This window comes from Triturus cristatus, chromosome 8 (assembly GCF_964204655.1).
Source record: "Triturus cristatus chromosome 8, aTriCri1.1, whole genome shotgun sequence".
In the NCBI taxonomy this organism is placed as follows: Eukaryota; Metazoa; Chordata; class Amphibia; order Caudata; family Salamandridae; genus Triturus; species Triturus cristatus.
In genome coordinates, this window is record NC_140591.1 from 449,783,404 (window position 1) to 449,809,986 (window position 26,583).

General features: G+C 41.6%; 1 protein-coding gene across 1 annotated transcript in view; it reads right to left on the bottom strand.

The window, feature by feature from the left end:
* LOC146802290 (lymphotoxin-beta-like) overlaps nt 1-26,583 on the bottom strand; it is a 284,570-nt gene that overhangs the window by 37,628 nt on the left and 220,359 nt on the right. The window contains exon 2 of the mRNA XM_085621860.1: nt 3,265-3,310. Within this exon, the coding sequence (XP_085477986.1) occupies nt 3,265-3,310 (46 nt within the window). The remainder of the gene's footprint in view (nt 1-3,264; nt 3,311-26,583) is intronic.

Below are 26,583 nucleotides of genomic sequence, written 5' to 3' on the forward strand. Positions count from 1 at the left end.
CCTACCTCACATCAACTGCGCGCATGTGCATAGAAACTGGCCGGAAACAATGACGTCTCCCGTGTCACTCAGCCAAGGCCACCTTCAATGAAGAAGCATGAGAAGGTCAACTGATGACCCCTGCGGGAGCAACAATGTGGAATAAAATGTTTAATTTACTGAGTAATGTGAAATGTGTGTGGGAATAAAGCTATGGGAAAAGAAAAGAGGGGCGGGCACATAACAATAGTTCATAGAGAAAATATTAAATTCTAAGTGGTGTGATGAACTCACCTCCTCATCCTGACCAATCAGAATAAAGGAAAACATAAGATTTGATACGGGGGGGGGTGGTACACGAATCAAGAACAGTATAATTGAGGTAAGATAGCTAGAGACTTTGTCCGACTTGTCAGATCTGTCACTCCGACTCGTCACTGACCCAACCCGTATGCTGCTCCAGATTCTGTCCGAAACGCTGTCTCAGACCTTGCTGCTACCAGAAACTCTGTCTGAGAGTTCGAGATACTGATCGATAATCTATTCATCTAGAGGGATTGCGGAAAAGGGACACCCGAGGAGAGTAGTGCCAGAGAGGCGTGCAACGCTGGCGTTGTACTTTAGGAGAAGTTACCCTTCCAGATCTGGATCTGCCCATTCTTCTACCTGTGACCTGTCTTGGAGACTCTATATGGCCCCCATTACGTTCATCTTAGACCATAGGTAAATATAATCAGCAATTCTGTTCTTCTATGCCTATTTTCCCTTTTTTTCCCCTTCTCTTTTTTCAGGTACCGTCATCATTGATCATTTTTGTTTTGCTATGAAATTATTTAGAGTATTTTGCCTCTTGAAATGAAGGTGGTCACTGTAATTGAATTTTGACTCACAAATTAACTTAGATAAAGGTTTTCAAAACTTCTTGAGTCTGTGGTTATTCAGAGTAAAGAGGTAAATGTCATTCTACCTTAAACTAACTCAGCAACCTGATTCGTCGAGGAAATGAAACAAAATGTATTGAATTGCTAAGACTTGGTAAAGGTGAAGAACAAAGTTACAGGTATTACTCAAAATTGAGGCCAGCGGGGTTTACTAGCTTATGGTATGAATAGGGTTTGGGCCCAGGTGAGTATTAGGTGTATGAGTGACCAGAGCTGCTGACCCACGCTCCATCATATGGCAGCCTGGAAAGGCACTCCCCAGCATGCTGCAGTTCCCAAGGAGTTTCAGGCTCAGTTAAACACATATGAACAATCCAACTACCACTTCAAGGATGACAGAGAAACAACTGACCATTCAAACTGTTAAGACGTGTTGTGGTAAATGCGAGGGCCATGACAAAGTGGGTTTATCACCTTTTGAGTTTCCAGCAGTTGAGGGTAGAGAGAGTAAGTTGTTGAGGATAGCTTGATTCCAGTGGCACAGTGAGTTAGCCTGGCTGAGGAAGGGTGACATACCCTGATACCGGTCCCAGAATGTTTGTTTCCGGTCCAGGGAGGACCTGGCTTGGCAGTTCGGTGTGGACTGTCCTCATGAGGCACAGGGTCAAGACTGATTTGCATATGGCTGGGTCCAAACTGGGGTGGCGTAGAGGGCAAAAGAACGATGGATTTAACCCAGATCTCTTGAGTGGGGGAGAATGTTTGAATCATTAAGCATTCCGTCCATCATTTGTTGCAGTTACACAGTCCAATCAGGGTTGTGCAATTTCATAACCTGTCAAACACTTGATTGGCTGTAGTGAGGTATTCTTGTCAATGTTCTAGAACTGAAACATCTGCAGGGCATCGAGATACCCAGGGCACAAGTCGAGAGTACACGTGGGTAGACAGTGTCTATCCACTCTTTTCATAGGGTGGTCGCTGTCTCTCCTGCCAAGAAGTTGGGCCCCACTGAAATATGTTGAATTCGCCTCGGTGTAATTTTCAGACACCGAGACACATTCAGCAGTGCCTGTATGTTGTCTGCTTTCATTCCGAGCAGCAATGCGCAGACGAGAGGACTTTGTTATTTTAAATTCCATCTGAGCATAAAATAAAGGCCGAAGTTAAGTGGACATCAGGCCTTCTTTTCATTGTGTATCCTGGCTGGGAACTATCTGGAACCTCACACCTCTGAGCAATTGAGGGGAAGCACACAGCTTATTATTTCACAAGTACTTAAGAGAGTCATGGTTTTTACTTTGTTCAGTCATTGTGTATATGAGATATGAATGCACTGTAAGAATGTCAGATGTGTCGGCCTGTCCCAGTATTTACACAAATAACAATTTAAATTCCACTATTTTGTTTTGCTACTTTTATAGTGCTACTCATCCCAATGCAGGGTGTCAAAGTGCTTTACATCACACGTACACATTACACATTGACAATAAATCATATAAGTGTGTAAATAAATGTACAGGGAGTGTTACATAAGACAGTGAGAGTTATAAGACGTAGGAGTCACATGTCCTTTATGGCTCGCTGTGCTACATTAGAAGGATTACAATTTATGAACTGCAAGTAACAGAAAGATCCCTGTGTTAAAAGCAGTAACCTACTTTACCCATCGCCATGTGTCATCTGCATAGTACATGATGTTCTTTGAGGAAGACATATTAACCTTCTATGCTACTTTGATCCACAACTGGGACTTGACGAAACACACATTTCTCCAACAAGTGCATTAACCTCCAGAGTTATCTCTTCATTATTATTATTCCCTGAGATTTACTGGGCACATGTAGACCTCTACAGCAGGCGCCTTAACTCCATAAGATATTTTAAAATGCAGACTTTGCAACCAATTAAGCAGAACAGATTTAGTGTCATGTTTCTCCTTGTTGCCAATTTCTTTGTGGCAGGATTTTTAAAAATGTATAAGTTGAGACCCAGATTTTGCGCCCGGTTGTGTCACTTTTTTGGCACAACTCCTACGTAAAATATAATTGTTCAAATGTACTCATGATAGACCTGCTAAACATATGTGTGAAGTCTTAAGATCTGATTTCACTTCTTGTGATGTCACTTCCTATGAGATCATGGTTGTGATGTCACTTCCTGTGATGCTACGTGCGATGTCACATGCAGTGATGTCATGCGCCATGATGTCACTTGCATATTGCTTAACTTGGTAAGTCCCCCCCACCACTTTTTTTAGGACTTGTGCCCTGGATACCATGCTCATCTCTTCCATCAGCTCATTTCCGTGACAATTTCTGCCCTGTACAATAATGCAGGGGTTTGACTTAAAAAGCGGTACTCTAACACATGATGCGTGGTACTTGTCAGAGCTGAATCTTACCCTGTCGAAATGCCTCAGCCATGCCGTCCAGGGAAGTCGTTTCCACCTGCAGAATGGAAGAAAGGACAAAAGTCTTACTGGGACCAGTGACAAATGTAATGATTTATTTTAAGCGCTTGTAACCCCAACAGCGGAGCGCAGAAGTTTAAACACCCCCTGAACACCTAAACGGGGAGAAAGTATAGAGCCCGTAAATGAAGAGAGGGAGACATTATGCAGCCTAATGAGGCACATTTTGCAGTATTTCTTCATTAGTTTGTCATTTACACACGTTAACACACGTGCCAAAGGTTTTACCTCATTAGAACCAGGTTAGCACCCAAATACAGCAATAAGCAACTGAAAGATGACCAATCAATCTTAGCAAGGACCTTCTCACTGCACGGCAACCATTATCCCCAAGTTTTTGGTAACTTTCGATCTGTTTGAGCTAGAAACCGTTTTCTGTTCAAATTGTAAATTATACAACAGATGATAGATTGTGTGGCACATCCATAACTATGCAGAAAATGCTGCCCCACAGAATTCAATAATTCCAGTTCTCCTACTCATATGGTACCCGCTATGTTTCAGTTCATGGGCGTGTTATACACCTGTTATAGTATTCGGTAGTGTTCAATATCAGTATAATGAGTTATGCCACCTAACTTGGTAAGGTGGGCTGCAGAACATTTGTAGGTTATGTTATATTGATCTGCTCTCGGATATGCGGGATTAGTAATGTGCCATTAAGTCACTGAGGCACCATTAGGGAAGGGCCAGGGGACATTATTGTTTTAGGGGTACATACTTCCACCCAGGCGAGCTGCCTGCTGCCTGCCCCTGTGAATTAATGACTTGGTGTTGCTGGCCTCACTTTAGTGCTGATTGTGAAGGAACTTCATTTTCATGACCATAAGAACAGTCTTGGGGTAGCACGCGACAAACATTATTGTGACTGCGTAAGACTCTGCCAGCGCACCTGTCTCTATGGCTACTCATAGCTGATTGTGGAGATTTGCTTTAAAATTAGAGTGGACTTTGCAAGAGGGAGGATGGATGCTTCTAAGAGAAGACAACTTTATGCCCCAAATCTTCCTCCTATGCCCCTCTGAAAAGGATACTTGGAATGGAGCTTTGCAAGAAGTCTTCCTGAGGAGGAAGCTCTGTCCCGGCTGGATTAGATGAAGTGTGGGATTTACAGGACATGCCTGGCAGGGGTTTAGAGCGGTGCAGCTCGTTGACACTCTCTGGACCTGCATGGACTCTGTTGCTATTTTGGATCCCTTGGTTGGATCCAGCATGCTTCCCCAATCATGTCTAGTACTAAGTCTGGAGGTCCTGTGGAGGTCTCTTGACCTGTCCTGCAGCTGGACTCTCCAGCCCCTAGAATCACTGAGATGCTGAAGAAAGCTTGAAGCCCACCTCACCACGGGGTCAAAGCCGGGCTGTCCCAATAATGACCTCAACATCTGGTTTTCTCAAAGATCTGCTGAGTCCCTCCAGCCCCTCGCCAGAGATGGGGGCGACCTGCTTGTGTGTGTGTGTGTGTGTGTGTCCTTTATGTTGTTTAACCATTCTCAAACCACATTAATGTTCTTTAACGTTAACTGTTACTGAATCCCTACAACGTAGCTGTGTTGTTAGATGAGTGTCATCCTTTTTACAATATCAATTGTTGCTTTGGATCAGAACAATAGCTAGTTTTGTACTGCATTGTGTGGGTTCAGTGTTTGTGTACTGCATTGTGTGGGTTCTGTGTTTTTGTACTGCATTGTGTGGGTTCTATATTTATGTACTGCACTGTGTGGGCTCTGTGTTTTTGTACTACATTGTGTGAGTTCAGTGTTTTTGTACTGCACTGTGTGGGTTCTGTGTTTTTGTACTGCACTGTGTGGGTTCTGTGTTTTTGTACTGCATTCTGTGGGTTCTGTGTTTTTGTACTGCATTCTGTGGGTTCTGTGTTTTTGTACTGCACTGTGTGGGTTCTATGTTTATGTACTGCATTCTGTGGGTTCTGTGTTTTTGTACTGCACTCTGTGGGTTCTGTGTTTTTGTACTGCATTTTGTGGGTTCTGTGTGTTTGTACTGCACTGTGTGGGTTCTATGTTTATGTACTGCATTATGTGGGTTCTGTGTTTTTGTCCTGCATTCTGTGGGTACTGTGTTTTTGTACTGCACTGTGTGGGTTCTATGTTTATGTACTGCATTGTGTGGGTTCTGTGTTTTTGTACTGCACTGTGTGGGTTCTGTGTTTATGTTCTGCATTGTGTGGGTTCTGTGTTTTTGTACAGCATTCTGTGGGTTCTGTGTTTTTGTACTGCATTGTGTGGGTTCTGTGTTTTTGTACTGCATTGTGTGGGTTCTGTGTTTTTGTACTGCACTGTGGGGGTTCTATGTTTATGTACTGCATTCTGTGGGTTCTGTGTTTTTGTACCGCATTCTGTGGGTTCTGTGTTTTTGTACCGCATTGTGTGGGTTCTATGTTTATGTACTGCATTGTGTGGGTTTTGTGTTTTTGTACTGCATTCTGTGGGTTCTCTGTTTTTGTACTGCACTGTGTGGGTTCTATGTTTATGTACTGCATTGTGTGGGTTCTGTGTTTTGTACTGCACTGTGTGGGTTCTATGTTTATGTACTGCATTGTATGGGTTCAGTGTTTTTGTACTGCACTGTGTGGCTTCTGTGTTTTTGTACTGCATTGTGTGGGTTCTGTGTTTTTTGTACTACATTCTGTGGGTTCTGTGATTTGGTACTGCACTGTGTGGGTTCTATGTTTATGTACTGCATTCTGTGGGTTCTATGTTTATGTATTGCATTCTCTGGGTTCTGTGCTTTTGTACTGCATTCTGTGGGTTCTGTATTTTTGTACTGCACTGTGTGGGTTCTATGTTTATGTACTGCATTCTGTGGGTTCTGTGTTTTTGTACTGCACTGTGTGGGTTGTGTGTTTTTGTACTGCATTCGGTGGGTTCTGTGTTTTTGTACTGCACTGTGTGGGTTCTATGTTTATGTACTGCATTCTGTGGGTTCTGTGTTTTTGTACTGCACTGTGTGGGTTCTGTGTTTTTGTACTGCATTCTGTGGGTTCTGTGTTTTTGTACTGCACTGTGTGGGTTCTATGTTTATGTACTGCATTGTGTGGGTTCTGTGTTATTGTACAGCATTCTGTGGGTTCTGTGTTTTTGTACTGCACTGTGTGGGTTTTATGTTTATGTACTGCATTCTGTGGGTTCTGTGTTTTTGTACTGCACTGTGTGGGTTCTATGTTTATGTATTGCATTCTGTGGGTTCTGTGTTTTTGTACTGCACTGTGTGGGTTCTGTGTTTTTGTACTGCATTGTGTGGGTTCTGTGTTTTTGTACTGCATTCTGTGGGTTCTGTGTTTTTGTACTGCACTGTGTGGGTTCTATGTTTATTTACTGCATTGTATGGGTTCTGTGTTTTTATACTGCACTCTGTGGGTTCTATGTTTATGTACTGCATTCTGTGGGTTCTGTGTTTTTGTACTGCACTGTGTGGGTTCTGTGTTATTGTACTGCATTGTGTGGGTTCTGTGTTTTTGTACTGCACTGTGTGGGTTCTATGTTTATGTACTGCATTCTGTGGGTTCTGTGTTTTTGTACTTCATTCTGTGGGTTCTGTGTTTTTGTACTGCATTGTGTGGGTTCTGTGTTTTTGTACTGCATTGCGTGGGTTCTATATTTCTGTACTGCACTGTGTGGGTTCTGTATTTTTGTACTGCATTGTGTGAGTTCAGTGTATCTGTACTGCATTGTGTGGTTCCGTGTTTTTGTACTGCACTGTGTGGGTTCTGTGTTTTTGTACTTTACTGTGTGGGTTCTGTGGTTTTTGTACTGCATTCTGTGGGTTCTTTGTTTTTGTACTGCACTGTGTGGGTTCTATGTTTATGTACTGCATTCTGTGGGTTCTGTGTTTTTGTACTGCACTGTGTGGGTTCTGTGTTTTTGTACTGCATTCTGTGGGTTCTGTGTTTTTGTACTGCACTGTGTGGGTTCTGTGTTTTTGTACTGCACTGTGTGGGTTCTGTGTTTTTGTACTGCATTCTGTGGGTTCTGTGTTTTTGTACTGCATTCTGTGGGTTCTGTGTTTTTGTACTGCACTGTGTGGGTTCTATGTTTATGTACTGCATTCTGTGGGTTCTGTGTTTTTGTACTGCACTCTGTGGGTTCTGTGTTTTTGTACTGCATTTTGTGGGTTCTGTGTGTTTGTACTGCACTGTGTGGGTTCTATGTTTATGTACTGCATTATGTGGGTTCTGTGTTTTTGTCCTGCATTCTGTGGGTACTGTGTTTTTGTACTGCACTGTGTGGGTTCTATGTTTATGTACTGCATTGTGTGGGTTCTGTGTTTTTGTACTGCACTGTGTGGGTTCTGTGTTTATGTTCTGCATTGTGTGGGTTCTGTGTTTTTGTACAGCATTCTGTGGGTTCTGTGTTTTTGTACTGCATTGTGTGGGTTCTGTGTTTTTGTACTGCATTGTGTGGGTTCTGTGTTTTTGTACTGCACTGTGGGGGTTCTATGTTTATGTACTGCATTCTGTGGGTTCTGTGTTTTTGTACCGCAGTCTGTGGGTTCTGTGTTTTTGTACCGCATTGTGTGGGTTCTATGTTTATGTACTGCATTGTGTGGGTTTTGTGTTTTTGTACTGCATTCTGTGGGTTCTCTGTTTTTGTACTGCACTGTGTGGGTTCTATGTTTATGTAATGCATTGTGTGGGTTCTGTGTTTTGTACTGCACTGTGTGGGTTCTATGTTTATGTACTGCATTGTATGGGTTCAGTGTTTTTGTACTGCACTGTGTGGCTTCTGTGTTTTTGTACTGCATTGTGTGGGTTCTGTGTTTTTTGTACTACATTCTGTGGGTTCTGTGATTTGGTACTGCACTTTGTGGGTTCTATGTTTATGTATTGCATTCTCTGGGTTCTGTGCTTTTGTACTGCATTCTGTGGGTTCTGTATTTTTGTACTGCACTGTGTGGGTTCTATGTTTATGTACTGCATTCTGTGGGTTCTGTGTTTTTGTACTGCACTGTGTGGGTTCTGTGTTTTTGTACTGCATTCGGTGGGTTCTGTGTTTTTGTACTGCACTGTATGGGTTCTGTGTTTTGTACTGCACTGTGTGGGTTCTATGTTTATGTACTGCATTGTATGGGTTCAGTGTTTTGGTACTGCACTGTTTGGCTTCTGTGTTTTTGTACTGCATTGTGTGGGTTCTGTGTATTTTGTACTACATTCTGTGGGTTCTGTGTTTTTGTACTGCACTTTGTGGGTTCTATGTTTATGTACTGCATTCTGTGGGTTCTGTGTTTTTGTACTGCATTCTGTGGGTTCTGTGTTTTTATACTGCACTGTGTGGGTTCTATGTTTATGTACTGCATTCTGTGGGTTCTGTGTTTTTGTACTGCACTGTGTGGGTTCTGTGTTTTTGTACTGCATTCTGTGGGTTCTGTGTTTTTGTACTGCACTGTGTGGGTTCTATGTTTATGTAATGCATTGTGTGGGTTCTGTGTTTTTGTACTGCATTCTGTGGGTTCTGTGTTTTTGTACTGCACTGTGTGGGTTTTATGTTTATGTACTGCATTCTGTGGGTTCTGTGTTTTTGTACTGCACTCTGTGGGTTCTATGTTTATGTACTGCATTCTGTGGGTTCTGTGTTTTCGTACTGCACTGTGTGGGATCTGTATTTTTGTAGTGCATTGTGTGGGTTCTGTGTTTTTGTACTGCATTCTGTGGGTTCTGTGTTTTTGTACTGCACTGTGTGGGTTCTGTGTTTTTGTACTGCATTCTGTGGGTTCTGTGTTTTTGTACTGCACTTTGTGGGTTCTATGTTTATGTACTGCATTCTGTGGGTTCTGTGTTTTTGTACTGCATTCTGTGGGTTCTGTGTTTTTGTACTGCACTGTGTGGGTTCTATGTTTATGTACTGCATTCTGTGGGTTCTGTGTTTTTGTACTGCACTGTGTGGGTTCTATGTTTATGTACTGCATTCTGTGGGTTCTGTGTTTTTGTACTGCACTGTGTGTGTTTTGTGTTTTTGTACTGCATTCTGTGGGTTCTGTGTTTTTGTAATGGACTGTGTGGTTTTTATGTTTATGTACTGCATTCTCTGGGTTCTGTGTTTTTGTACTGCACTGTGTGGGTTCTATGTTTATGTACTGCATTCTGTTGGTTCTGTGTGCTGTGTTTTTGTACTGCACTGTGTGGGTTTTATGTTTATGTACTGCATTCTGTGGGTTCTGTGTTTTTGTACTGCACTGTGTGGGTTCTATCTGTATGTACTGTATTCTGTGGGTTCTGTATTTTTGTACTGCACTGTGTGGGTTCTATGTTTATTCACTGCATTGTATGGGTTCTGTGTTTTTGTACTGCACTCTGTGGGTTCTATGTTTATGTACTGCATTCTGTGGGTTCTGTGTTTTTGTACTGCACTGTGTGGGTTCTGTGTTTTTGTACTGCACTGTGTGGGTTCTATGTTTATGTACTGCATTCTGTGGGTTCTGTGTTTTTGTACTGCATTCTGTGGGTTCTGTGTTTTTGTACTGCACTGTGTGGGTTTTATGTTCATGTACTGCATTCTGTGGGTTCTGTGTTTTTGTACTGCACTGTGTGGGTTCTATGTTTATGTACTGCATTCTGTGGGTTCTGTGTTTTCGTACTGCACTGTGTGGGATCTGTATTTTTGTAGTGCATTGTGTGGGTTCTGTGTTTTTGTACTGCATTCTGTGGGTTCTGTGTTTTTGTACTGCACTGTGTGGGTTCTGTGTTTTTGTACTGCATTCTGTGGGTTCTGTGTTTTTGTACTGCACTTTGTGAGTTCTATGTTTATGTACTGCATTCTGTGGGTTCTGTGTTTTTGTACTGCACTGTGTGGGTTCTATGTTTATGTACTGCATTCTGTGGGTTCTGTGTTTTTGTACTGCACTGTGTGGGTTTTGTGTTTTTGTACTGCATTCTGTGTTTTTGTACTGCACTCTGTGGTTTTTATGTTTATGTACTGCATTCTCTGGGTTCTGTGTTTTTGTACTGCACTGTGTGGGTTCTATGTTTATGTACTGCATTCTGTTGGTTCTGTGTGCTGTGTTTTTGTACTGCACTGTGTGGGTTCTATGTTTATTTACTGCATTGTATGGGTTCTGTGTTTTTATACTGCACTCTGTGGGTTCTATGTTTATGTACTGCATTTTGTGGGTTCTGTGTTTTTGTACTGCACTGTGTGGGTTCTGTGTTATTGTACTGCATTGTGTGGGTTCTGTGTTTTTGTACTGCACTGTGTGGGTTCTATGTTTATGTACTGTATTCTGTGGGTTCTGTGTTTTTGTACTGCATTCTGTGGGTTCTGTGTTTTTGTACTGCATTGTGTGGGTTCTGTGTTTTTGTACTGCATTGCGTGGGTTCTATATTTATGTACTGCACTGTGTGGGTTCTGTGTTTTTGTACTGCATTGTGTGAGTTCAGTGTTTCTGTACTGCATTGCGTGGGTTCCGTGTTTTTGTACTGCACTGTGTGGGTTCTGTGTTTTTGTACTTTACTGTGTGGGTTCTGTGGTTTTTGTACTGCATTCTGTGGGTTCTGTGTTTTTGTACTGTACTGTGTGGGTTCTATGTTTATGTACTGCATTCTGTGGGTTCTGTGTTTTTGTACTGCACTGTGTGGGTTCTGTGTTTTTGTACTGCATTCTGTGGGTTCTGTGTTTTTGTACTGCACTGTGTGGGTTCTATGTTTATGTACTGCATTGTGTGGGTTCTGTGTTATTGTACTGCATTCTGTGGGTTCTGTGTTTTTGTACTGCACTGTGTGGGTTTTATGTTTATGTACTGCATTCTGTGGGTTCTGTGTTTTTGTACTGCACTGTGTGGGTTCTATGTTTATGTACTGCATTCTGTGGGTTCTGTGTTTTTGTACTGCACTCTGTGGGTTCTGTGTTTTTGTACTGCATTCTGTGGGTTCTGTGTTTTTGTACTGCACTGTGTGGGTTCTATGTTTATTTACTGCATTGTATGGGTTCTGTGTTTTTGTACTGCACTCTGTGGGTTCTATGTTTATGTACTGCATTCTGTGGGTTCTGTGTTTTTGTACTGCACTGTGTGGGTTCTGTGTTTTTGTACTGCATTGTGTGGGTTCTGTGTTTTTGTACTGCACTGTGTGGGTTCTATGTTTATGTACTGCATTCTGTGGGTTCTGTGTTTTTGTACTGCATTCTGTGGGTTCTGTGTTTTTGTACTGCATTGTGTGGGTTCTGTGTTTTTGTACTGCATTGTGTGGGTTCTATATTTATGTACTGCATTGTGTGGGTTCTGTGTTTTTGTACTGCATTGTGTGGGTTCTGTGTTTTTGTACTGCACTGTGGGGGTTCTATGTTTATGTACTGCATTCTGTGGGTTCTGTGTTTTTGTACCGCATTCTGTGGGTTCTGTGTTTTTGTACCGCATTGTGTGGGTTCTATGTTTATGTACTGTATTGTGTGGGTTTTGTGTTTTTGTACTGCATTCTGTGGGTTCTCTGTTTTTGTACTGCACTGTGTGGGTTCTATGTTTATGTACTGCATTATGTGGGTTCTGTGTTTTGTACTGCACTGTGTGGGTTCTATGTTTATGTACTGCATTGTATGGGTTCAGTGTTTTTGTACTGCACTGTGTGGCTTCTGTGTTTTTGTACTGCATTGTGTGGGTTCTGTGTTTTTTGTACTACATTCTGTGGGTTCTGTGTTTTTGTACTGCACTTTGTGGGTTCTATGTTTATGTATTGCATTCTGTGGGTTCTGTGCTTTTGTACTGCATTCTGTGGGTTCTGTGTTTTTGTACTGCACTGTGTGGGTTCTATGTTTATGTACTGCATTCTGTGGGTTCTGTGTTTTTGTACTGCACTGTGTGGGTTCTGTGTTTTTGTACTGCATTCGGTGGGTTCTGTGTTTTTGTACTGCACTGTGTGGGTTCTATGTTTTTGTACTGCATTCTGTGGGTTCTGTGTTTTTGTACTGCACTGTGTGGGTTCTGTGTTTTTGTACTGCATTCTGTGGGTTCTGTGTTTTTGTACTGCACTGTTTGGGTTCTATGTTTATGTACTGCATTGTGTGGGTTCTGTGTTATTGTACTGCATTCTGTGGGTTCTGTGTTTTTGTACTGCACTGTGTGGGTTTTATGTTTATGTACTGCATTCTGTGGGTTCTGTGTTTTTGTACTGCACTGTGTGGGTTCTATGTTTATGTATTGCATTCTGTGGGTTCTGTGTTTTTGTACTGCACTGTGTGGGTTCTGTGTTTTTGTACTGCATTGTGTGGGTTCTGTGTTTTTGTACTGCATTCTGTGGGTTCTGTGTTTTGTACTGCACTGTGTGGGTTCTATGTTTATTTACTGCATTGTATGGGTTCTGTGTTTTTATACTGCACTCTGTGGGTTCTATGTTTATGTACTGCATTCTGTGGGTTCTGTGTTTTTGTACTTCACTGTGTGGGTTCTGTGTTATTGTACTGCATTGTGTGGGTTCTGTGTTTTTGTACTGCACTGTGTGGGTTCTATGTTTATGTACTGCATTCTGTGGGTTCTGTGTTTTTGTACTGCATTCTGTGGGTTCTGTGTTTTTGTACTGCATTGTGTGGGTTCTGTGTTTTTGTACTGCATTGCGTGGGTTCTATATTTCTGTACTGCACTGTGTGGGTTCTGTATTTTTGTACTGCATTGTGTGAGTTCAGTGTATCTGTACTGCATTGTGTGGGTTCCGTGTTTTTGTACTGCACTGTGTGGGTTCTGTGTTTTTGTACTTTACTGTGTGGGTTCTGTGGTTTTTGTACTGCATTCTGTGGGTTCTTTGTTTTTGTACTGCACTGTGTGGGTTCTATGTTTATGTACTGCATTCTGTGGGTTCTGTGTTTTTGTACTGCACTGTGTGGGTTCTGTGTTTTTGTACTGCATTCTGTGGGTTCTGTGTTTTTGTACTGCACTGTGTGGGTTCTATGTTTATGTACTGCATTGTGTGGGTTCTGTGTTATTGTACTGCATTCTGTGGGTTCTGTGTTTTTGTACTGCACTGTGTGGGTTTTATGTTTATGTACTGCATTCTGTGGGTTCTGTGTTTTTGTACTGCACTGTGTGGGTTCTATGTTTATGTACTGCATTCTGTGGGTTCTGTGTTTTTGTACTGCACTCTGTGGGTTCTGTTTTTTTGTACTGCATTCTGTGGGTTCTGTGTTTTTGTACTGCACTGTGTGGGTTCTATGTTTATGTACTGCATTCTGTGGGTTCTGTGTTTTTGTACTGCATTCTGTGGGTTCTGTGTTTTTGTACTGCATTGTGTGGGTTCTGTGTTTTTGTACTGCATTGTGTGGGTTCAATATTTATGTACTGCACTGTGTGGGTTCTGTGTTTTTGTACTGCATTGTGTGAGTTCAGTGTTTCTGTACTGCATTGTGTGGGTTCTGTGTATTTGTACTGCATTATGTGGGTTCTGTGTTTTTGTACTGCATTTTGTGGGTTCTGTGTGTTTGTACTGCACTGTGTGGGTTCTATGTATATGTACTGCATTATGTGGGTTCTGTGTTTTTGTCCTGCATTCTGTGGGTACTGTGTTTTTGTACTGCACAGTGTGGGTTCTATGTGTATGTACTGCACTGTGTGGGTTCTGTGTTTTTCTATTGCATTCTGTGGGTTCTGTGTTTTTGTACTGCACTGTGTGGGTTCTGTGTTTATGTACTGCATTGTGTGGGTTCTGTGTTTTTGTACAGCATTCTGTGGGTTCTGTGTTTTTGTACAGCATTCTGTGGGTTCTGTGTTTTTGTACTGCATTTTGTGCGTTCTGTGTTTTTGTACTGCATTCTGTGGGTTCTGTGTTTTTGTACTGCACTGTGTGGGTTCTATGTTTATGTACTGCATTCTGTGGGTTCTGTGTTTTTGTACCGCATTCTGTGGGTTCTGTGTTTTTGTACCGCATTGTGTGGGTTCTATGTTTATGTACTGCATTGTGTGGGTTCTGTGTTTTTGTACTGCATTCTGTGGGTTCTGTGTTTTTGTACTGCACTGTGTGGCTTCTATGTTTATGTACTGCACTGTGTGGGTTCTGTGTTTTGTACTGCACTGTGTGGGTTCTATGTTTATGTACTGCATTGTATGGGTTCAGTGTTTTGGTACTGCACTGTTTGGCTTCTGTGTTTTTGTACTGCATTGTGTGGGTTCTGTGTTTTTTGTACTACATTCTGTGGGTTCTGTGTTTTTGTACTGCACTTTGTGGGTTCTATGTTTATGTACTGCATTCTGTGGGTTCTGTGTTTTTGTACTGCATTCTGTGGGTTCTGTGTTTTTATACTGCACTGTGTGGGTTCTATGTTTATGTACTGCATTCTGTGGGTTCTGTATTTTTGTACTGCACTGTGTGGGTTCTGTGTTTTTGTACTGCATTCTGTGGGTTCTGTGTTTTTGTACTGCACTGTGTGGGTTCTATGTTTATGTACTGCATTGTGTGGGTTCTGTGTTTTTGTACTGCATTCTGTGGGATTCTGTGTTTTTGTACTGCACTGTGTGGGTTTTATGTTTATGTACTGCATTCTGTGGGTTCTGTGTTTTTGTACTGCACTCTGTGGGTTCTATGTTTATGTACTGCATTCTGTGGGTTCTGTGTTTTCGTACTGCACTGTGTGGGATCTGTATTTTTGTAGTGCATTGTGTGGGTTCTGTGTTTTTGTACTGCATTCTGTGGGTTCTGTGTTTTTGTACTGCACTGTGTGGGTTCTGTGTTTTTGTACTGCATTCTGTGGGTTCTGTGTTTTTGTACTGCACTTTGTGGGTTCTATGTTTATGTACTGCATTCTGTGGGTTCTGTGTTTTTGTACTGCATTCTGTGGGTTCTGTGTTTTTGTACTGCACTGTGTGGGTTCTATGTTTATGTACTGCATTCTGTGGGTTCTGTGTTTTTGTACTGCACTGTGTGGTTTTTATGTTTATGTACTGCATTCTCTGGGTTATGTGTTTTTGTACTGCACTGTGTGGGTTCTATGTTTATGTACTGCATTCTGTTGGTTCTGTGTGCTGTGTTTTTGTACTGCACTGTGTGGGTTTTATGTTTATGTACTGCATTCTGTGGGTTCTGTATTTTTGTACTGCACTGTGTGGGTTCTATGTTTATGTACTGTATTCTGTGGGTTCTGTATTTTTGTACTGCACTGTGTGGGTTCTATGTTTATTCACTGCATTGTATGGGTTCTGTGTTTTTGTACTGCACTCTGTGGGTTCTATGTTTATGTACTGCATTCTGTGGGTTCTGTGTTTTTGTACTGCACTGTGTGGGTTCTGTGTTTTTGTACTGCACTGTGTGGGTTCTATGTTTATGTACTGCATTCTGTGGGTTCTGTGTTTTTGTACTGCATTCTTTGGGTTCTGTGTTTTTGTACTGCACTGTGTGGGTTTTATGTTTATGTACTGCATTCTGTGGGTTCTGTGTTTTTGTACTGCACTGTGTGGGTTCTATGTTTATATACTGCATTCTGAGGGTTCTGTGTTTTCGTACTGCACTGTGTGGGATCTGTATTTTTGTAGTGCATTGTGTGGGTTCTGTGTTTTTGTACTGCATTCTGTGGGTTCTGTGTTTTTGTACTGCACTGTGTGGGTTCTGTGTTTTTGTACTGCATTCTGTGGGTTCTGTGTTTTTGTACTGCACTTTGTGGGTTCTATGTTTATGTACTGCATTCTGTGGGTTCTGTGTTTTTGTACTGCATTCTGTGGGTTCTGTGTTTTTGTACTGCACTGTGTGGGTTCTATGTTTATGTACTGCATTCTGTGGGTTCTGTGTTTTTGTACTGCACTGTGTGGGTTTTGTGTTTTTGTACTGCATTCTGTGTTTTTGTACTGCACTCTGTGGTTTTTATGTTTATGTACTGCATTCTCTGGGTTCTGTGTTTTTGTACTGCACTGTGTGGGTTCTATGTTTATGTACTGCATTCTGTTGGTTCTGTGTGCTGTGTTTTTGTACTGCACTGTGTGGGTTCTATGTTTATTTACTGCATTGTATGGGTTCTGTGTTTTTATACTGCACTCTGTGGGTTCTATGTTTATGTACTGCATTCTGTGGGTTCTGTGTTTTTGTACTGCACTGTGTGGGTTCTGTGTTATTGTACTGCATTGTGTGGGTTCTGTGTTTTTGTACTGCACTGTGTGGGTTCTATGTTTATGTACTGTATTCTGTGGGTTCTGTGTTTTTGTACTGCATTCTGTGGGTTCTGTGTTTTTGTACTGCATTGTGTGGGTTCTGTGTTTTTGTACTGCATTGCGTGGGTTCTATATTTATGTACTGCACTGTGTGGGTTCTGTGTTTTTGTACTGCATTGTGTGAGTTCAGTGTTTCTGTACTGCATTGCGTGGGTTCCGTGTTTTTGTACTGCACTGTGTGGGTTCTGTGTTTTTGTACTTTACTGTGTGGGTTCTGTGGTTTTTGTACTGCATTCTGTGGGTTCTGTGTTTTTGTACTGTACTGTGTGGGTTCTATGTTTATGTACTGCATTCTGTGGGTTCTGTGTTTTTGTACTGCACTGTGTGGGTTCTGTGTTTTTGTACTGCATTCTGTGGGTTCTGTGTTTTTGTACTGCACTGTGTGGGTTCTATGTTTATGTACTGCATTGTGTGGGTTCTGTGTTATTGTACTGCATTCTGTGGGTTCTGTGTTTTTGTACTGCACTGTGTGGGTTTTATGTTTATGTACTGCATTCTGTGGGTTCTGTGTTTTTGTACTGCACTGTGTGGGTTCTATGTTTATGTACTGCATTCTGTGGGTTCTGTGTTTTTGTACTGCACTCTGTGGGTTCTGTGTTTTTGTACTGCATTCTGTGGGTTCTGTGTTTTTGTACTGCACTGTGTGGGTTCTATGTTTATTTACTGCATTGTATGGGTTCTGTGTTTTTGTACTGCACTCTGTGGGTTCTATGTTTATGTACTGCATTCTGTGGGTTCTGTGTTTTTGTACTGCACTGTGTGGGTTCTGTGTTTTTGTACTGCATTGTGTGGGTTCTGTGTTTTTGTACTGCACTGTGTGGGTTCTATGTTTATGTACTGCATTCTGTGGGTTCTGTGTTTTTGTACTGCATTCTGTGGGTTCTGTGTTTTTGTACTGCATTGTGTGGGTTCTGTGTTTTTGTACTGCATTGTGTGGGTTCTATATTTATGTACTGCACTGTGTGGGTTCTGTGTTTTTGTACTGCATTGTATGAGTTCAGTGTTTCTGTACTGCATTGTGTGGGTTCTGTGTTTTTGTACTGCATTGTGTGGGTTCTGTGTTTTTGTACTGCATTTTGTGGGTTCTGTGTGTTTGTACTGCACTGTGTGGGTTCTATGTATATGTACTGCATTATGTGGGTTCTGTGTTTTTGTCCTGCATTCTGTGGGTACTGTGTTTTTGTACTGCACAGTGTGGGTTCTATGTGTATGTACTGCACTGTGTGGGTTCTGTGTTTTTCTATGGCATTCTGTGGGTTCTGTGTTTTTGTACTGCACTGTGTGGGTTCTGTGTTTATGTACTGCATTGTGTGGGTTCTGTGTTTTTGTACAGCATTCTGTGGGTTCTGTGTTTTTGTACAGCATTCTGTGGGTTCTGTGTTTTTGTACTGCATTTTGTGCGTTCTGTGTTTTTGTACTGCATTCTGTGGGTTCTGTGTTTTTGTACTGCACTGTATGGGTTCTATGTTTATGTACTGCATTCTGTGGGTTCTGTGTTTTTGTACCGTATTCTGTGGGTTCTGTGTTTTTGTACCGCATTCTGTGGGTTTTATGTTTATGTACTGCATTGTGTGGGTTCTGTGTTTTTGTACTGCATTCTGTGGGTTCTGTGTTTTTGTACTGCACTGTGAGGCTTCTATGTTTATGTACTGCACTGTGTGGGTTCTGTGTTTTGTACTGCACTGTGTGGCTTCTATGTTTATGTACTGCATTGTATGGGTTCAGTGTTTTGGTACTGCACTGTTTGGCTTCTGTGTTTTTGTACTGCATTGTGTGGGTTCTGTGTTTTTTGTACTACATTCTGTGGGTTCTGTGTTTTTGTACTGCACTTGATGGGTTCTATGTTTATGTACTGCATTCTGTGGGTTCTGTGTTTTTGTACTGCATTCTGTGGGTTCTGTGTTTTTATACTGCACTGTGTGGGTTCTATGTTTATGTACTGCATTCTGTGGGTTCTGTGTTTTTGTACTGCACTGTGTGGGTTCTGTGTTTGTGTACTGCATTCTGTGGGTTCTGTGTTTTTGTACTGCACTGTGTGGGTTCTATATTTATGTACTGCATTGTGTGGGTTCTGTGTTTTTGTACTGCATTCTGTGGGTTCTGTGTTTTTGTACTGCACTGTGTGGGTTTTATGTTAATGTACTGCATTCTGTGGGTTCTGTGTTTTTGTACTGCACTGTGTGGGTTCTATGTTTATGTACTGCATTCTGTGGGTTCTGTGTTTTCGTACTGCACTGTGTGGGATCTGTATTTTTGTAGTGCATTGTGTGGGTTCTGTGTTTTTGTACTGCATTCTGTGGGTTCTGTGTTTTTGTACTGCACTGTGTGGGTTCTGTGTTTTTGTACTGCATTCTGTGGGTTCTGTGTTTTTGTACTGCACTTTGTGGGTTCTATGTTTATGTACTGCATTCTGTGGGTTCTGTGTTTTTGTACTGCATTCTGTGGGTTCTGTGTTTTTGTACTGCACTGTGTGGGTTCTATGTTTATGTACTGCATTCTGTGGGTTCTGTGTTTTTGTACTGCACTGTGTGGGTTTTGTGTTTTTGTACTGCATTCTGTGGGTTCTGTGTTTTTGTACTGCACTGTGTGGTTTTTATGTTTATGTACTGCATTCTCTGGGTTCTGTGTTTTTGTACTGCACTGTGTGGGTTCTATGTTTATGTACTGCATTCTGTTGGTTCTGTGTGCTGTGTTTTTGTACTGCACTGTGTGGGTTCTGTGTTTTTGTACTGCGTTCTGTGGGTTCTGTGTTTTTGTACTGCACTGTGTGGGTTTTATGTTTATGTACTGCATTCTGTGGGTTCTGTGTTTTTGGACTGCACTCTGTGGGTTCTACGTTTATGTACTGTATTCTGTGGGTTCTGTATTTTTGTACTGCACTGTGTGGGTTCTATGTTTATTCACTGCATTGTATGGGTTCTGTGTTTTTGTACTGCACTCTGTGGGTTCTATGTTTATGTACTGCATTCTGTGGGTTCTGTGTTTTTATACTGCACTGTGTGGGTTCTGTGTTTTTGTACTGCATTGTGTGGGTTCTGTGTTTATGTACTGCATTCTGTGGGTTCTGTGTTTTTGTACTGCATTCTGAGGGTTCTGTGTTTTTGTACTGCACTGTGTGGGTTTTATGTTTATGTACTGCATTCTGTGGGTTCTGTGTTTTTGTACTGCACTGTGTGGGTTCTATGTTTATGTACTGCATTCTGTGGGTTCTGTGTTTTCGTACTGCACTGTGTGGGATCTGTATTTTTGTGGTGCATTGTGTGGGTTCTGTGTTTTTGTACTGCATTCTGTGGGTTCTGTGTTTTTGTACTGCACTGTGTGGGTTCTGTGTTTTTGTACTGCATTCTGTGGGTTCTGTGTTTTTGTACTGCACTTTGTGGGTTCTATGTTTATGTACTGCATTCTGTGGGTTCTGTGTTTTTGTACTGCATTCTGTGGGTTCTGTGTTTTTGTACTGCACTGTGTGGGTTCTATGTTTATGTACTGCATTCTGTGGGTTCTGTGTTTTTGTACTGCACTGTGTGGGTTTTGTGTTTTTGTACTGCATTCTGTGGGTTCTGTGTTTTTGTACTGCACTGTGTGGTTATTCTGTTTATGTACTGCATTCTCTGGGTTCTGTGTTTTTGTACTGCACTCTGTGGATTTTATGTTTATGTACTGCATTCTGTTGTTTCTGTGTGCTGTGTTTTTGTACTGCACTGTGTGGGTTCTGTGTTTTTGTACTGCGTTCTGTGGGTTCTGTGTTTTTGTACTGCACTGTGTGGGTTTTATGTTTATGTACTGCATTGTATGGGTTCTGTGTTTTTGTACTGCACTCTGTGGGTTCTATGTTTATGTACTACATTCTGTGGGTTCTGTGTTTTTGTACTGCACTGTGTGGGTTCTGTGTTTTTGTACTGCATTGTGTGGGTTCTGTGTTTTTGTACTGCATTGTGTGGGTTCTATATTTATGTACTGCACTGTGTGGGTTCTGTGTTTTTGTATTGCATTGTGTGAGTTCAGTGTTTCTGTACTGCATTGTGTGGGTTTAGTGTTTTTGTACTGCACTGTGTAGGTTCTGTGTTTTTGCACTGCACTGTGTGGGTTCTGTGTTTTTGTACTGCATTCTGTGGGTTCTGTGTTTTTGTACTGCACTGTGTGGGTTCTATGTTTATGTACTGCATTGTGTGGGTTCTGTGCTTTTGTACTGCATTCTGTGGGTTCTGTGTTTTTGTACTGCACTGTGTGGGTTTTATGTTTATGTACTGCATTCTGTGGGTTCTGTGTTTTTGTACTGCACTGTGTAGGTTCTATGTTTATGTACTGCATTCTGTGGGTTCTGTGTTTTCGTACTGCACTGTGTGGGTTCTGTGTTTTTGTACTGCATTCTGTGGGTTCTGTGTTTTTGTACTGCATTCTGTGGGTTCTGTGTTTTTGTACTGCACTGTGTGGGTTCTATGTTTATTTACTGCATTGTATGGGTTCTGTGTTTTTGTACTGCACTCTGTGGGTTCTATGTTTATGTACTGCATTCTGTGGGTTCTCTGTTTTTGTACTGCACTATGTGGGTTCTGTGTTTTTGTACTGCATTGTGTGGGTTCTGTGTTTTTGTACTGCACTGTGTGGGTTCTATGTTTCTGTACTGCATTCTGTGGGTTCTGTGTTTTCGTACTGCACTGTGTGGGTTCTATGTTTATGTACTGCATTCCGTGGGCTCTGTATTTTTGTACTGCACTGTGTGGGTTCTATATTTTTGTACTGCACTGTGTGGGTTCTATGTTTATGTACAGCATTCTGTGGGTTCTGTGTTTTTGTAATGCATTGTGTGGGTTCTGTGTTTTTGTACTGCATTCTGTGGGTTCTGTGTTTTTGTACTGCACTGTGTGGGTTCTATGTTTATGTACTGCAGTGTGTGGGTTCTGTGTTTTTGTCCTGCATTCTGTGGGTACTGTGTTTTTGTACTGCACAGTGTGGGTTCTATGTTTATGTACTGCATTGTGTGGGTTCTGTGTTTTTGTACTGCATTCTGTGGGTTCTATGTTTATGTACTGCATTGTGTGGGTTCTATGTTTATGTACTGCATTGTGTGGGTTCTGTGTTTTTGTACTGCACTGTGTGGGTTCTATGTTTATGTACTGCATTGTGTGGGTTCTGTGTTTTTGTACTGCACTGTGTGTGTTCTATGTTTATGTACTGCATTGTGTGGGTTCTGTGTTTTTGTACTGCACTGTGTGGGTTCTATGTTTATGTACTGCATTCTGTGGGTTCTGTGTTTTTGTACTGCACTGTGTGGGTTCTATGTTTATGTCCTGCATTCTGTGGGTTCTGTGTTTTTGTGCTGCACTATGTGGGTTCTGTGTTTTTGTACTGCATTGTGTGGGTTCTGTGTTTTTGTACTGCACTGTGTGGGTTCTATGTTTATGTACTGCATTCTGTGGGTTCTGTGTTTTCGTACTGCACTGTGTGGGTTCTATGTTTATGTACTGCATTCTGTGGGTTCTGTGTTTTTGTACTGCACTGTGTGGGTTCTATGTTTATGTACTGCATTCTGTGGCTTCTTTGTTTTTTATACTGAATTGTGTGGGTTCTATGTTTATGTACTGCATTATATGGGTTCAGTTTTTTTGTACTGCACTGTGTGGCTTCTGTGTTTTTGTACTGCACTGTGTGGGTTCTATGTTTATGTACTGCATTCTGTGGGTTCTGTGTTTTTGTACTGCACTCTGTGGGTTCTATGTTTATGTACTGCATTCTGTGCGTTCTCTGTTTTTGTACTGCACTGTGTGGGTTCTGTGTTTTTGTACTGCATTGTGTGGGTTCTGTGTTTTCGTACTGCACTGTGTGGGTTCTATATTTATGTACTGCATTCTGTGGGTTCTGTGTTTTTGTACTGCACTGTGTGGGTTCTGTATTTTTGTACTGCACTCTGTGGGTTCTATGTTTATGTACTGCATTCTGTGGGTTCTGTGTTTTTGTACTGCACTGTGTGGGTTCTATGTTTATGTACTGCATTCTGTGGATTCTGTGTTTTTGTACTGCACTGTGTGGGTTCTGTGTTTTTGTAATGCATTGTGTGGGTTCTGTGTTTTTGTACTGCATTCTGTGGGTTCTGTGTTTTTGTACTGCACTGTGTGGGTTCTATGTTTCTGTACTGCATTGTGTGGGTTCTGTGTTTTTGTACTGCATTCTGTGGGTTCTGTGTTTTTGTACTGCACTTTGTGGGTTCTATGTTTGTGTACTGCATTGTGTGGGTTCTGTGTTTTTGTACTGCACTGTGTGGGTTCTTTGTTTATGTCCTGCATTCTGTGGGTTCTGTGTTTTTGTGCTGCACTGTGTGGGTTCTGTGTTTTTGTACTGCATTGTGTGGGTTCTGTGTTTTTGTACTGCACTGTGTGGGTTCTATGTTTATGTACTGCATTCTGTGGGTTCTGGGTTTTCGTACTGCACTGTGTGGGTTCTATGTTTATGTACTGCATTCTGTGGGTTCTGTGTTTTTGTACTGCACTGTGTGGGTTCTATGTTTATGTACTGCATTCTGTGGCTTCTTTGTTTTTTATACTGAATTGTGTGGGTTCTATGTTTATGTACTGCATTATATGGGCTCAGTTTTTTTGTACTGCACTGTGTGGCTTCTGTGCTTTTGTACTGCACTGTGTGGGTTCTATGTTTATGTACTGCATTCTGTGGGTTCTGTGTTTTTGTACTGCACTGTGTGGGTTCTATGTTTATGTACTGCATTCTGTGGGTTCTGTGTTTTTGTACTGCACTGTGTGGGTTCTATGTTTATGTACTGCATTCTGTGGGTTTTGTGTTTTTGTACTGCACTGTGTGGGTTCTATGTTTTTGTAATGCATTGTGTGGATTCTGTGTTTTTGTACTGCATTCTGTGGGTTCTGAGTTTTTGTACTGCACTGTGTGGGTTCTATGTTTATGTACTGCATTGTGTGGGTTCTGTGTTTTTGTACTGCATTCTGTGGGTTCTGTGTTTTTGTACTGCACTGTGTGGGTTCTATGTTTATGTACTGCATTGTGTGGGTTCTGTGTTTTTGTACTGCACTGTGTGGGTTCTATGTTTATGTACTGCATTGTGTGGGTTCTGTGTTTTTGTACTGCACTGTGTGGGTTCTATGTTTATGTACTGCATTCTGTGGGTTCTGTGTTTTTGTGCTGCACTGTGTGGGTTCTGTGTTTTTGTACTGCATTGTGTGGGTTCTGTGTTTTTGTACTGCACTGTGTGGGTTCTATGTTTATGTACTGCATTCTGTGGGTTCTGTGTTTTTGTACTGCATTCTGTGGGTTCTGTGTTTTTATACTGCACTGTGTGGGTTCTATGTTTATGTACTGCATTCTGTGGGTTCTGTGTTTTTGTACTGCACTGTGTGGGTTCTGTGTTTTTGTACTGCATTCTGTGGGTTCTGTGTTTTTGTACTGCACTGTGTGGGTTCTATGTTTATGTACCGCATTGTGTGGGTTCTGTGTTTTTGTACTGCATTCTGTGGGTTCTGTGTTTTTGTACTGCACTGTGTGGGTTTTATGTTTATGTACTGCATTCTGTGGGTTCTGTGTTTTTGTAATGCACTGTGTAGGTTGTATGTTTATGTACTGCATTGTGTGGGTTCTGTGTTTTCGTACTGCACTGTGTGGGATCTGTATTTTTGTAGTGCATTGTGTGGGTTCTGTGTTTTTGTACTGCATTCTGTGGGTTCTGTGTTTTTGTACTGCACTGTGTGGGTTCTGTGTTTTTGTACTGCATTCTGAGGGTTCTGTGTTTTTGTACTGCACTTTGTGGGTTCTATGTTTATGTACTGCATTCTGTGGGTTCTGTGTGCTGTGTTTTTGTACTGCACTGTGTGGGTTCTGTGTTTTTGTACTGCGTTCTGTGGGTTCTGTGTTTTTGTACTGCACTGTGTGGGTTTCATGTTTATGTACTGCATTCTGTGGGTTCTGTGTTTTTGTACTGCACTGTGTGGGTTCTATGTTTATGTACTGCATTCTGTGGGTTCTGTGTTTTTGTACTGCACTGTGTGGGTTCTGTGTTTTTGTACTGCATTCTGTGGGTTCTGTGTTTTTGTACTGCACTGTGTGGGTTCTATATTTATGTACTGCATTGTGTGGGTTCTGTGTTTTTGTACTGCATTCTGTGGGTTCTGTGTTTTTGTACTGCACTGTGTGGGTTTTATGTTTATGTACTGCATTCTGTGGGTTCTGTGTTTTTGTACTGCACTGTGTGGGTTCTATGTTTATGTACTGCATTCTGTGGGTTCTGTGTTTTCGTACTGCACTGTGTGGGATCTGTATTTTTGTAGTGCATTGTGTGGGTTCTGTGTTTTTGTACTGCATTCTGTGGGTTCTGTGTTTTTGTACTGCACTGTGTGGGTTCTGTGTTTTTGTACTGCATTCTGTGGGTTCTGTGTTTTTGTACTGCACTTTGTGGGTTCTATGTTTATGTACTGCATTCTGTGGGTTCTGTGTTTTTGTACTGCATTCTGTGGGTTCTGTGTTTTTGTACTGCACTGTGTGGGTTCTATGTTTATGTACTGCATTCTGCGGGTTCTGTGTTTTTGTACTGCACTGTGTGGGTTTTGTGTTTTTGTACTGCATTCTGTGGGTTCTGTGTTTTTGTACTGCACTGTGTGGTTTTTATGTTTATGTACTGCATTCTCTGGGTTCTGTGTTTTTGTACTGCACTGTGTGGGTTCTATGTTTATGTACTGCATTCTGTTGGTTCTGTGTGCTGTGTTTTTGTACTGCACTGTGTGGGTTCTGTGTTTATGTACTGCATTGTGTGGGTTCTGTGTTTTTGTACAGCATTCTGTGGGTTCTGTGTTTTTGTACAGCATTCTGTGGGTTCTGTGTTTTTGTACTGCATTTTGTGCGTTCTGTGTTTTTGTACTGCATTCTGTGGGTTCTGTGTTTTTGTACTGCACTGTATGGGTTCTATGTTTATGTACTGCATTCTGTGGGTTCTGTGTTTTTGTACCGCATTCTGTGGGTTCTGTGTTTTTGTACCGCATTCTGTGGGTTTTATGTTTATGTACTGCATTGTGTGGGTTCTGTGTTTTTGTACTGCATTCTGTGGGTTCTGTGTTTTTGTACTGCACTGTGAGGCTTCTATGTTTATGTACTGCACTGTGTGGGTTCTGTGTTTTGTACTGCACTGTGTGGCTTCTATGTTTATGTACTGCATTGTATGGGTTCAGTGTTTTGGTACTGCACTGTTTGGCTTCTGTGTTTTTGTACTGCATTGTGTGGGTTCTGTGTTTTTTGTACTACATTCTGTGGGTTCTGTGTTTTTGTACTGCACTTTATGGGTTCTATGTTTATGTACTGCATTCTGTGGGTTCTGTGTTTTTGTACTGCATTCTGTGGGTTCTGTGTTTTTATACTGCACTGTGTGGGTTCTATGTTTATGTACTGCATTCTGTGGGTTCTGTGTTTTTGTACTGCACTGTGTGGGTTCTGTGTTTGTGTACTGCATTCTGTGGGTTCTGTGTTTTTGTACTGCACTGTGTGGGTTCTATATTTATGTACTGCATTGTGTGGGTTCTGTGTTTTTGTACTGCATTCTGTGGGTTCTGTGTTTTTGTACTGCACTGTGTGGGTTTTATGTTAATGTACTGCATTCTGTGGGTTCTGTGTTTTTGTACTGCACTGTGTGGGTTCTATGTTTATGTACTGCATTCTGTGGGTTCTGTGTTTTCGTACTGCACTGTGTGGGATCTGTATTTTTGTAGTGCATTGTGTGGGTTCTGTGTTTTTGTACTGCATTCTGTGGGTTCTGTGTTTTTGTACTGCACTGTGTGGGTTCTGTGTTTTTGTACTGCATTCTGTGGGTTCTGTGTTTTTGTACTGCACTTTGTGGGTTCTATGTTTATGTACTGCATTCTGTGGGTTCTGTGTTTTTGTACTGCATTCTGTGGGTTCTGTGTTTTTGTACTGCACTGTGTGGGTTCTATGTTTATGTACTGCATTCTGTGGGTTCTGTGTTTTTGTACTGCACTGTGTGGGTTTTGTGTTTTTGTACTGCATTCTGTGGGTTTTGTGTTTTTGTACTGCACTGTGTGGTTTTTATGTTTATGTACTGCATTCTCTGGGTTCTGTGTTTTTGTACTGCACTGTGTGGGTTCTATGTTTATGTACTGCATTCTG